Source organism: Rhododendron vialii, chromosome 5a, assembly GCF_030253575.1.
Source record: "Rhododendron vialii isolate Sample 1 chromosome 5a, ASM3025357v1".
NCBI lineage: Eukaryota > Viridiplantae > Streptophyta > Magnoliopsida > Ericales > Ericaceae > Rhododendron > Rhododendron vialii.
In genome coordinates this window covers 371,430-383,006 of record NC_080561.1, presented here as the reverse complement: position 1 = coordinate 383,006, position 11,577 = coordinate 371,430, and the positions used below count along the sequence as shown (strand labels likewise).

The 11,577-nt window shown below is 39.9% G+C and overlaps 1 protein-coding gene across 1 annotated transcript; it reads right to left on the bottom strand.

Annotated features, from left to right (window-relative positions):
* Positions 1–8,366: 8,366 nt before the first annotated feature.
* LOC131325838 (pectinesterase inhibitor 3) lies at positions 8,367–9,308 on the bottom strand. Its single transcript, XM_058358310.1, has one exon. The coding sequence runs from the start codon at positions 9,165–9,167 to the stop codon at positions 8,586–8,588; it is 582 nt and encodes a 193-aa protein (XP_058214293.1). The 5' UTR covers positions 9,168–9,308; the 3' UTR covers positions 8,367–8,585.
* Positions 9,309–11,577: the final 2,269 nt, after the last annotated feature.

Here is an 11,577-nt window from a genome sequence, read left to right as displayed (position 1 = left end):
ATCTTCGGATGAGATTAAATTTTTTACACTGTCGGTGCAAGTATTTTTTTCCTCCGAATCAATTATATTAAGCCACGTCGACATGTTTTATTAATTAGAACTACTATTTTGCAACGTGACGCAGTGTAATTAATTTGAAAGAAATAAACATTTGTACCGACAATATAAAAAATTTATTCTCTCTTCAAACAGTGTGGCTCATGAGATGGCCCAATGGCTTTTTCTAACTGAATTTCTCGAGGACTTTGTTATGTGATCAGCTCATGCAATTGGTCCAAGATGCAGCTACTTCGGATATTACTTCGCCCATCCAGTGGGTTGTTCTTTTTGTTTTTCTTTCTGGTTGTTTCTTGTTCGTTAATGATACGGTTTCCTACCCAAAATCCAAGATTGGGATCGAACCAGAGATTCTGGGTTCGATCCCCAGCAGAGTCGCCACTGTGGGCACGCGCCCCCGGAAATTTTGCTTGGGAAATTGGGTGCGGTCTTTTTTGTTTGGAAGAGCGCGGCGAAACGCCTCGATTCAGAGTCGCCACTCGGGTTTTAGCGGTGAGAGCACCCAAGGAACCAAACTCGAAAACGTTTGCCACGTTTGTTTGATTTTTGAAAAGGCTTGTAGACTGGACCGTCGTCACCTTCGATATCTGAGGTTCGGGAGCCAGGTTACGAGAGGGGAAGGGTTTTATGGCACCCCTCTCGCCCAATCCGGAGATCGGTCTCTACTCGGGCATTTTGTAAAAGCGCTTGCATTTTTCTCTCATTTGATCATTTTTTAGCCAGTTAGGGCGGGAGAACAGATAATGGGGATTAAAGCACTGTAACAAGTTGCAGTTTATGTGGCAAAATGTTTTATGGATGACTTGATTGCAATGCTAAATATAGATTGAGAACAAGCACTGAGCAAACTGGACAAACTGCAGTACGCTGCCCCGCAGGGGCGTGAGCAAGTTCTACCAGCATGCACTGGCCGAGCCACTGCATGTTGGTTGGACATGCGCACGCCACAGTAAAACTGGCGTACTCCACTTTTCTAGTTTCACAGTCTTTGATTGCAACCCTCTGGGCTCTGGAAAAGGACCAGCGCACACCCAAGACAAACCATGCAGCTTAAACAAGCAGGATGTATATATTTACAGACAGATGAAATGGCTTGAAGCCAACAAAAAAAAGGAAAAAGACAGAAAACCCCCTAAACAGAGTGGGGACAGGAAGGAGGCCAAGACTAAGCTAAGATGCAAGGGCCAGCCACTGGATCCTAGTTTTAACTGCCGTACGCCAGTCATGGACCGCCGTACGCACGTTTGACCCTAATCCAGTGCTTGGCTTTTGCATCATCTGGGCTCTGAAACTGTAACGCCCCGAATTTTGGGTACGTTAAAAAGACATTTTATTCATAAAATCAAATGGAGTCTGGGCGTTAAATAAGTAATTTTATTGAAAATAAATTGAGTCAAGCTCTTTATTACAACAGAAACTTAAAAGGAGTACTTTTATTACAAACGGAAGGGAACTAAGGTTCCTAACTACAGCTTCGCCTGTTCCTCCATCTGAGCCAGCTCTTCAGCTCCAAAGGCCTCCAAGGTGTACGGCTCACATTGATCATCTACAAAGTCTGACACATTATACCAGCGTCGCCACCGATATAATATGTCAGGGTCACCAAAAAGGCAACACCGTGAGCTACGAAAGCTCAATAGAAAAATCTTATACCCGCTAACCCATAACTAACAAACAACAGGTTATAACATCACATCGATTTCCACATGATACGTATATACAAAGCTAACAATGACACATCCATATTTGAATATCAATATACGTTGGTGTCCAAGATTTTCCGTGTTTTTCCTACGCGACTCGTCGTAGACTGTGTCAACATTTTTATTTACAACTCAACCTTTCAAAAACCATTTGTTTAACTCACACAGTTTACATTGGCTCCGTACCGCGGATAACCAAGCTACACACCCAACCTCGGTTCCGCCGCGCCGGTCTCCCGAGTATCCTCACAATGGTTCCGCCGCGCCGGGTTCCCATTGGCACACAAAACTTGCATTGGCTCCTCTCCGCGGATAACCAAGCCATATTACCAATGAGGCTACCACGTCCGGCCGCATTGGCAATCTTCACAATGGGCTACCAAGTCCGGCCACATTGTGGTTTTCACAATCCACGCAATGGGCTACCAAGTCCGGCCACATTACGAGTTTTCATACACACAACGGGCTACCAAGTCCGGCCACGTTGCGGTTTTCACAATCCACACGATGGGCTACCACGTCCGGCCGCATCGTGGGTTTCCATACACACAATGGGCTACCAAGTCCGGCCACATTGCGGTTTCAAAACACATCTCATCATTATCCACACCCTAGGTGTCATGTTTCTACTTTCTTGATTTTTGTGTCTCGTTTCTCATGCATAGACTCCGCGGTGAGACTTTTCACATACGATATCATTCATTATACTATTCCAACTAACAAGATCATCCATTTTAAAACTACTTGACATGCTTGAATCACTTAATAACAAACATCATGCATTTCATATACTTTCAACAAAAGATAACATTATCTACTTTAAATGACATGATTAAAGTTTCTTCCTAACGAACTTATAATTGGGTACAAGACTATATTTGGGAAAATAGGTAAAGATAACTACTTGGGATGGAAGATAAGGATATCCTACACATACTTAGAGTTTAGGGGACAAGGAATCCTACCGTGCTTCTTGGCGGTAGTAGTCGGTTATGAAAATTCGGTCGTCGGTTTTGGATTTCGGCGGCGTAACGGCGTCGGTTTGCTTCGAAAGGAAAAGAGTTGTACTTTCTTTTCCTAGAAACAACTTTCTAACTAACTAAGCTACTTTAAAAGATCTAAAGGTGGTTTTGAAAGTGGTTTGGTGGTTTCTCTCAAGAACACTCAAGAACATAAGAAAACTAGAACTTTGAAAGCAAGAACTTTTGGAATTTCTAGAGAGAAGTTGGAGCAATGGTTTGAAGGTGTGAGTTTAAGCTTGGAGTGAGCTTCTATTTATAGGCAAGGGCTTCCCTCTCTCTCTCTCTAGCCGAATCTCTCTCTCTCTCTCTTTCTTCCTCACCTTTCTTTCACATGTCAAGCTTGATTGAAAGCTTGATGGGTGAAGTTAAGGCTTGGTTGGAAGATCAATGGCTAAATGGTAGGCTTGCATGGCTACTTTGGTCCTTGGATTTGATCTTTGGAAGATATGTTGGAAGATTTGGAGACAATGGTACAAGATTTGGTTTTAAACAAGCATAGAAGTACAATGGAGGAAGTTTCTTAGCTAGGAAGGAAGATATCACCCAAGATTTTGAAGTACTTTGGAAGACTAATGACAAGGTACACATCAAATCTTTCTTCTTCTTCCTTCCTCTTTCCTTCTCTCTCTCTCCCTCTCCCTCTTTCTCTCTCTCTCTCGGCCTCTCTCCTCTCTCTCCCTCACGGCTCTCTCTCTCTCTCTCTCTCTCTCTCTCTCATGTACTATCTATATACATATATATATATATATATATATATATATGTACTACTAATGCAAGACAAAAAATAAATTAATAGGTACTTTTGTACAAAAGATCAAACTAGCCTTTAAGGGTCAAGATTCTACTTAATAAACTAACAAATGGGTACAAGTGTACTAAGGCAATTTACATCATCCAAGTACTTATATACATATATACATATGTACAAATATATACTAGGGCTAAAAGGGTCAAGATTCTCCCAATAAACAATTAAAAGGTACAAGTACTTTAAATAATAAAATAATGTACTTTTGTACTCCCGGGAATCTTAACAAAATATTATTTTAATGGGATAAGTACTTTGTTTGAAAGATGAGCCTATTACCCAATGGTTAATAGAATCCCTAATGGTTATTATCCAAGGGATAATAAGGTACGGGTACTTTAAATACTAAATTAAGTTTTTGGAAAAGACTACATGTCCTTTTTGAAAATACACATGTGATATATATATATGTACTTACCAAATAAAATAAAGAAAAGGCTTTTGTCCAATGGGTAAAGATTACCCTAATGGTTATTATCCAATGGTCCATAATTACTTGGGTACTTTTATTAGTAATTTAATCGAAAAGTACTTTTCAAAATAATTATAAATGTCAATCATAGTACTTTGTTTAAATCTTTCAAAAATCCTTTTAATATAAAGAAATTGGTTTCTTTTATCCAATGGGTAATAATTCTCCTAACATTTATCGTCCAATGGATAAAGAATAAAACTAAAACAATAAAAGAAAACAATTAAACCATTTCTAGTCTAGGGTTCAAAAGGTTCAAGATGGGCAAAATGGTCCATCTTTGGTTAGGGAAACGTAACTAGGTGACTTCCTAGTTTGGTTACTCCATCGAGCCGGTTAGAAGCTAACTAGGCTTGCTAAGTAGGGCATATAAGTCAAGAAACAATCCTTGAGGGTCCAAAGTGCAATTAGGGTTTCTAGTCGAGAGTTAGCTAACGACCAAAATCTAATTACGACGAAAATAAACAAGAAGTCATATAGCCATTCAAGAGAAAATAAGTAATTAAAATAAAATTCAAATTTTTAACGAAATTTTTATTGACCAAAATTGAGGGGCGTTACAGAAACATGACCAGAAGGATCCCAGAGGCCTTCTAAACAGATAAAGAATAAGCAATAACCTTTATCTAAACAGTTCTAAACATACAGAAAATAGTAAACTGGTTATTTAGCATGCAAGAGTGGTTGACAGAAAGATAAAACAAAAGGAATGACGATCCATGATCCCCACGCCAGTTGTGCTCGTACTGCCATTACTGGCGTACGGCATGCCGAAACTGGCGTGCGCCAAGTATCGTCGCATACGATTGTTGTGTTTTTACCAGTTCAAGGCCAGGACTAGTATTGTTTACCAGCCTGGGCCTTGCTGGTTCCCCTCAGGGGCCGAAAACAGAAAGGAATGCAAAGGTGGTATACCTTTTGGGTGTTGAAGTTTGAAGGTGGTTTGGAGCCTAAAGGTTGAAGATGGATGTTGTATGGTGACTGGATATCAGTGGGGGTATATGGAAGTGGACTTCTTTCCTTTCTCTTTCAATGGAAGAAGAAAAAGCAAGAAGAGAGGAGAGGGGAGCTTTTGCTTCTTGATGATGCTGACCCCTTGCAAATGAATGCAAGGGGGGCATTTATAGGGGAGAGAGACTGAGATCAGTCTGGGACCAAGGCCTTGTTTGGCTGGTTGGAAGAGGAAGGGAGCCTTCCATGCATTAAATGCATGGGACTTGGCTTGATGGGGGGTGTAGGAGAGAGGGAACGTCTCTGCCGAGAGTAATCATCAGGGACGCTGTAGCCGACGTCAGGGTGGCACAAAAGTCCCGCCCAAGTGGCTGAATAAAGTTGATTTGACTGGGCTTGACTGGCGTGCGCCACTATTAACTGGCGTGCGCCAGTAAAAGCTCTGCCACTGGTCGATGACTGACACGTGGCAGATAACTGGCGTACGCTTCCAGGACACAGGCGTATGCCAGTTGGGTTTTGCTGGGGCTGTTTGGCTCTGGTTTGACGGGTTTGAAAGGGGTTTGAGAGAGGTTGGGGACGCTCAAAGCTCAACCACACCTTTGTCCTTAAACTGTTTTCGACTAAAATCATCATTGGGGAAATAAAAGAACGACAAATAACGTTATCTGGACAGTCCAGAATGGGGTGTCTACACTCGAGGACTTTGTTATGTGATCAGCTCATGCAATTGGTCCAAGATGCAGCTACTTCGGATATTACTTCACCCATCCAGTGGGTTGTTCTTTTTGTTTTTCTTTCTGGTTGTTTCTTGTTCGTTAATGATACGGTTTCCTACCCAAAATCCAAGATTGGGATCCCAACGCCCCGCTAGGCACATTTTGGCCACCGGATGGCCGATTTACAAATACATACAAAAACATGGAGTGTTTGGATCAAATACCTACACACATCGGATGTCGTTGATTCTCGCGTAAGGCCCACTCGGTTTTTTTTTTTTAGAATTTTTGGACGGCTCGAATCGGCCGTCCGGTGGCGAAATGTGCCCAGTGGGTCATTGGAATCCCGATCGGGAACCCTTTTGGTCAGGAACCGTAGCACCACTCTTCCTTGTTTGTGTTCCTATTTATTGGTTTTGATTCAATTTCTACACAGCAAAAAAATAAAAATAAAATATTGCTGAGTTAACAGATTAGTGCATCATTTTTATAAATTTTACCTGTTCATTTTGTCTATAGTAAACGAAACTTTTTTAAAGCTTTTGTTCATAATTTTGACATTTTATATTCCTCTCAATTGTGATGAAATAGTAATCGACAAATAATTAAAGCAAAACTAATAAAGGCAAAAAAATAAATAAATAATTGAAAGGATTATAAAGCCAAACCACCTTTTAGCCTATTAATCTTTGTTTTGTATTTTCAATAAGGACTCCCCTTAATACTCTCGATGACAATATTGTCCATTTTAGGTTATGAACAAATTCTCAACATAATCCCCCTGCAAACTTTTAATCCAGCTTTATGCATGAGAGTTCCTTTTTGCAATTTTGTAACAATTCGAGTTACTTATAGTTAGCTGATAACGTACGTTAGAAAATGAAGGCCAAAATCTGGGAGAAAAATGGAAAGCATTGGTAGTTGGTTGATGATGAGAGTAATGAGGTAGAGTCCTACCACATTTTATTAGTGTAACTTCTTCTGACATGTACATTCCACAAATCTTCTACTATTTGTCAAAACAAAGGTTGCTGAATGCTCCTTTATTTCATTTGAGTACGGAAAGTCTTCTCCATGAAGAGAAACTCTTCTCTTTTTACGCTGATTTTAGTTTTCGCTTAAGATGGTTTTTTTCCTTTTTGTGGTACAATGGAGTATTGAATAAAAACTACTCCTTCCGTTTCGATTTGTTTGTCCCCTTTTTGACTTATGAATGTCCCAAATTGACTGTCCTATTTTAAAATTAATAGACTAGATTATGTGAATTTTCAAATCAATAGATCAAATTTTGTTTCTTTAATAAATTGGAAACCCGAGATTGAACAAACAAATTAGTACGGTGGGAGTAAGAGATAAGGATTCTAGAATACGAGATCCCATTAGCATCATCACAAAGTTGATCAGCCAAAAAGAAAAAAAAAACATAAGAAAGAAGTTCCAAATAAGCTACATTTGAGCAATTGTTAGTCAGCAATTAATCCGAGCGTTTGTTCGCTTCTCTAAACGCGTGGATGCTTCACTTCCGAGGCGAGGCTGTGCAGCAAGAACCTACAATCACCAGCCAAATCGTTGACAAATCCACATGGTTACTTTCTTTCAACTTGGATCAGTTGCACAACCGTAAGAGCATCAACTTCAACCAAATTTCTGAAATAATTAGAATTAGACAGCTGAAATCACGTTTTAAGGGGCGGCCACAATACTAGAAGAGCATTTTATATTTCGGTGGAAGAACCCCTGATCGATCAATTGGCCCATCGAAACAGGGCAGCCAAACCCCAGTACTACTGAAAATCACACTATTTGTGTCTAGCTAGCTAAAAGCAGCCCTCGCCTGTCCCCACCCACGTTAACCTTCTCATCTTTGCTCTGTGATGGTAACATAAATGCTGCCATTCTGAAACTTAAGATGAGGTCCTATCATATTGGCCTGTGGCCTTCCCCATCTTCATAATATAAGAGAAAACAAAGAACAAATGTACAACTCTTAATGATCAATCAGCTCAAAAGTCAAAACCATGGTCATTGGTAATACAAGCATGGTGACATTGGTAATACAATGCTGCAAAATTGATAGTAATTTGGTTTATACGTAGGACAATGACAGCTCAGTCGTTTTCCACCAAAGTTTGGTTTTTCATTCTATATATACCATTAAAATCGCAGCTGCAACCACTCTAACTGGACAAGAGGTTATCCACTTTTACATTATGGATACAACCAATTGGTCAAAAGGGACGAACAAATCAAACTTAATTTACTTACTCATACTTAATTTACTTAGTGGAGGACCTCTGTCTTTTTAAGGTAAGCCACATTGCTCTATATAACTGTGGAGATGCTAGGTCAAGGTTCCTAATCCTAAATTATGAAGATTTTTTTTTTTTTTTGATTTTTGCATATAAAAATGGCATCCACCACCCAGATGATCTGTAATTTCAACCACAATATTGTTTTACAGCTTAATTTATAAGAGAAAGAAAGTCATATATAAAATATAATAGTAATATTTTGGACACAATTCTAGACACATTTGTATCTATATACTATATCCGTACATTGCTCTAATAATGTTCTACAATAATAATTTAAAAAAACTGCAAAAGAAACTTAGGAGCTTGTGACCCCATTTGATTTTCAGAAGAAACTCATTAACATTCATAATTAAAGTAGGATCATATGCACAGCTGCAAGAACAAAAAAAAAAAATGAAAAGAAAAGAAAACTCACTGGTCTACACACGGTGGTGCACAGAAATCCTAGATATAGTACTAGGCACTGGTAAACTATAATAGATATAAAGATAGAAATGTCTAGATCTCTGTTTTTCAAGGACGAGATAGAAACAGAGATCTAGCCCCGAGTCTGGTCGAGGCGATTGATCAGGTACAGCGCGTTACTGGTAACTCTAGCCACATTGGTGATCTTCCTCCTCACATCAACCCTAACTTTCCCATCGATCTCTCGAAACCCATCGAGGCACGTGTCCTCGTTCGTCAGGGCGGCGCTCACCCACGTCTCGGCGTTGCTCATCTGCCACCGGAACGTGGCGCCGCCGCCTCCGGTGCGGATGTGCTGGAGCTCCGACAGCGTCTTGCTCAGCTCGTCCACCGAGTCACCCACCTGGTCGACGCAGTCCCTCAGCGCCGATTGCTCCCTCTTGCTCCCGCTCCGCACGGTGGTTAAGTAGCCGGAGACTTTACGGGCTCGGGTGAGGCTGACTTTGACGGCGGCCTGGGCTAGGTCTCTTGGGGTGTTGGCTGGGCCATCATAGGAGGAGAGGGTTCGGAGGCATATGTCCGGGTAGCTGGCGTGGACGCACGATGACCGGACCAGGTCGTCTCTTGGTTTGTTTGGTCCGGCGGAATGTGTTTGTGAGGAGAGAGAGAGGAAGAGAGCGAGGAGGAGGAGAGAGAAAGAGAAGTTCACGGCCATTTTCACTCTAATGCTACTAGGTGTGGTGAGCCCGCGATGGCAATGGTATACTGGCTACTGGTATTAATAGCGTCGAAACAGAGTGGGTGTTTTTATAGGGGTGGCGGGGTTGGATATGAAAATGAGGCGTGGAATACGGACCCAATGTTGGGAGATAATAACATACTTGCCCTTTGATATGTTCCAAAAAAATAGATTTATTTATTTTTACTACAGTCAGTCTAGGCAAACTCAGTGTGCACTTCAACTATTTTTCTATTCAGCCTGGTCAAGGCGTCACGTGAAACTTAAGAATACACAAAAAAATTGTTTATTGCAATTTGACCAAAAAAATCAAGTATTGAACAATTATGTGAAGAACAAACATGCACATCCGCTAATTGAAGAAACCCTTTCATTATGATGCATGGAGAAATGCTACGAGCTGAAAAAGACGTCTACCAGCATTGAACATGCATTTAGGGTTAAGTTTTGGTGATCTTGTGAAATGTACAATAATGCACTAATAAGTACTCACCTTCTCTCCAAATAAAACAAAACAAACAAAAACATACTCTCTCTTTCCTAATTTATTTGTCCAATTTTAAAAAATCAATTTTTTTTAGAGAATACAATAATTACACCTAAAAATTGTCAATTTTTCAACATTTATCCTTCATTTTACATAAAAGTATCAAATATTTTGGGACACCTAAAAATCTAAAAGTGAACAAACAAATCAAATCGAGACGGAATGAGTAGTTAAGATCATGCACGTACCTTGTTTTTCATAAGTCCTATCTTAGTAAAGTTGTTACTCCAACTTTTGAAGACTCCTGGGTTGAAGACCACTCCACCATCATGGAATAATCCAAATAGGTTGTCACTTTCGTGCATGTTTATGTTTGATTTTAACTTTAAGAAGTTTTTAGATCTTCAATATTCGAGTACGGTAGATGACATATGTGATCTTGGGCGGGGGTTGAAGGAGGTGGCCGGGGTAAAACGGCAAATAGCAAAGCGAGTGGAGGTTAGTACTGGAAAACGAACAGCAGTAAATGCACCGCTAGCGGCGATTTTGTAGGCATTGTTAGCACGTGCCAGCAATTGCAGGTCGGCATTAACTCCTCCTCCTCGGCACCACCGGTTTTTACCACTCACTGCCGTGCCGGACTACTAATTACTAGTAGCAAGGATGTCGGACCGTCTCCGGTGATCTAATTGCTTTTTGGTAGGCGAACATAATTACTACTACTATTACATTATATTTTCTCCTTTTTGGTCGATTAGGATTTAAATATCTTCACGATCCAGTAGTTGGATATACACTACTCTAATTATTTTGATTTTGATTTTATTTTATTTTGCAGAGGTATGTGATGTAGTAGCAGTAGTACTCCAGAAGAATGGGTCCCTCCACCCTCTGAATGATTGAAGGAAATCACGTGAATCAAAGCCTTTTTCCCCACAATCAGAACTGGAATAAAAGAGAGAACAGGGCATGTGCCTATCCAACTGGACTGCTTAGGGCTGTTACTCGAAACCGAAAAATTGATCCAAACCGGAAAAACCGGACCGGACCGAATTTTTTAAATCGGTTGAATAATTTCGATCCGGTTCCGGTTTATAAAATTTTATAAACCGAAAAAATAATTTCGATCCGGTTTATGTGTTTTAAAAACCGGTTGAAACCGGAACCGGTTATATATATGTATAATATATACATACATATATATATAAAAACATAGGGGAGGAGTTGAATTATGGGTTTTTGGTTGATATTTTGTGGTGTATATTGGTCTAATAAATATATTTATTAGATAAAAACTATTTTTATGGGTTTAATTATGTTTTTATGGATTTTTTTTTATGTATTGGGCTCAAAATTGATCCTTTTTTGTTGGGCCCAAAAAAAATGGTTGAATTATAAATTTTTGGTTGATATTTTATGAGTTGAATTGTGAATTTTTTGATATGTTGAGCAAAAAATATGGTCCATGAATGAAAATCCGATAAACCGGACCGAAATCGGTTGAGCCGGTCGAAACCGGACCGGTTTTATCTCAACCGGTTCCGGTTTCTAAAAATCTCAAACCGGATATCCGGTTTTGACCGAAAAATACACTCAAACCGGTCGAAACCGGACCGGTATCACCCCTAGTACTGCTGCAGTAGCTACCTACAATGCCTGCCCCTCCCATTCTGGTCTGCCATGCCATAATCGAAAAAATGTTCTACAGTACAAAATAAGAACTCTCATTTAGATAGTAGAAAAAATGATTTTCAGGCACCCTCCCATGTCGATCTTATAATGACTCTCTTTTAGTATATTAATGTTGCTTTTACCATTTCAGGAGCTTCTGTGTTACTTTTTTATTCAATAAAACAGAGCACTTATCACACATGAGAGTGTAAAATTATTTTTCACGGG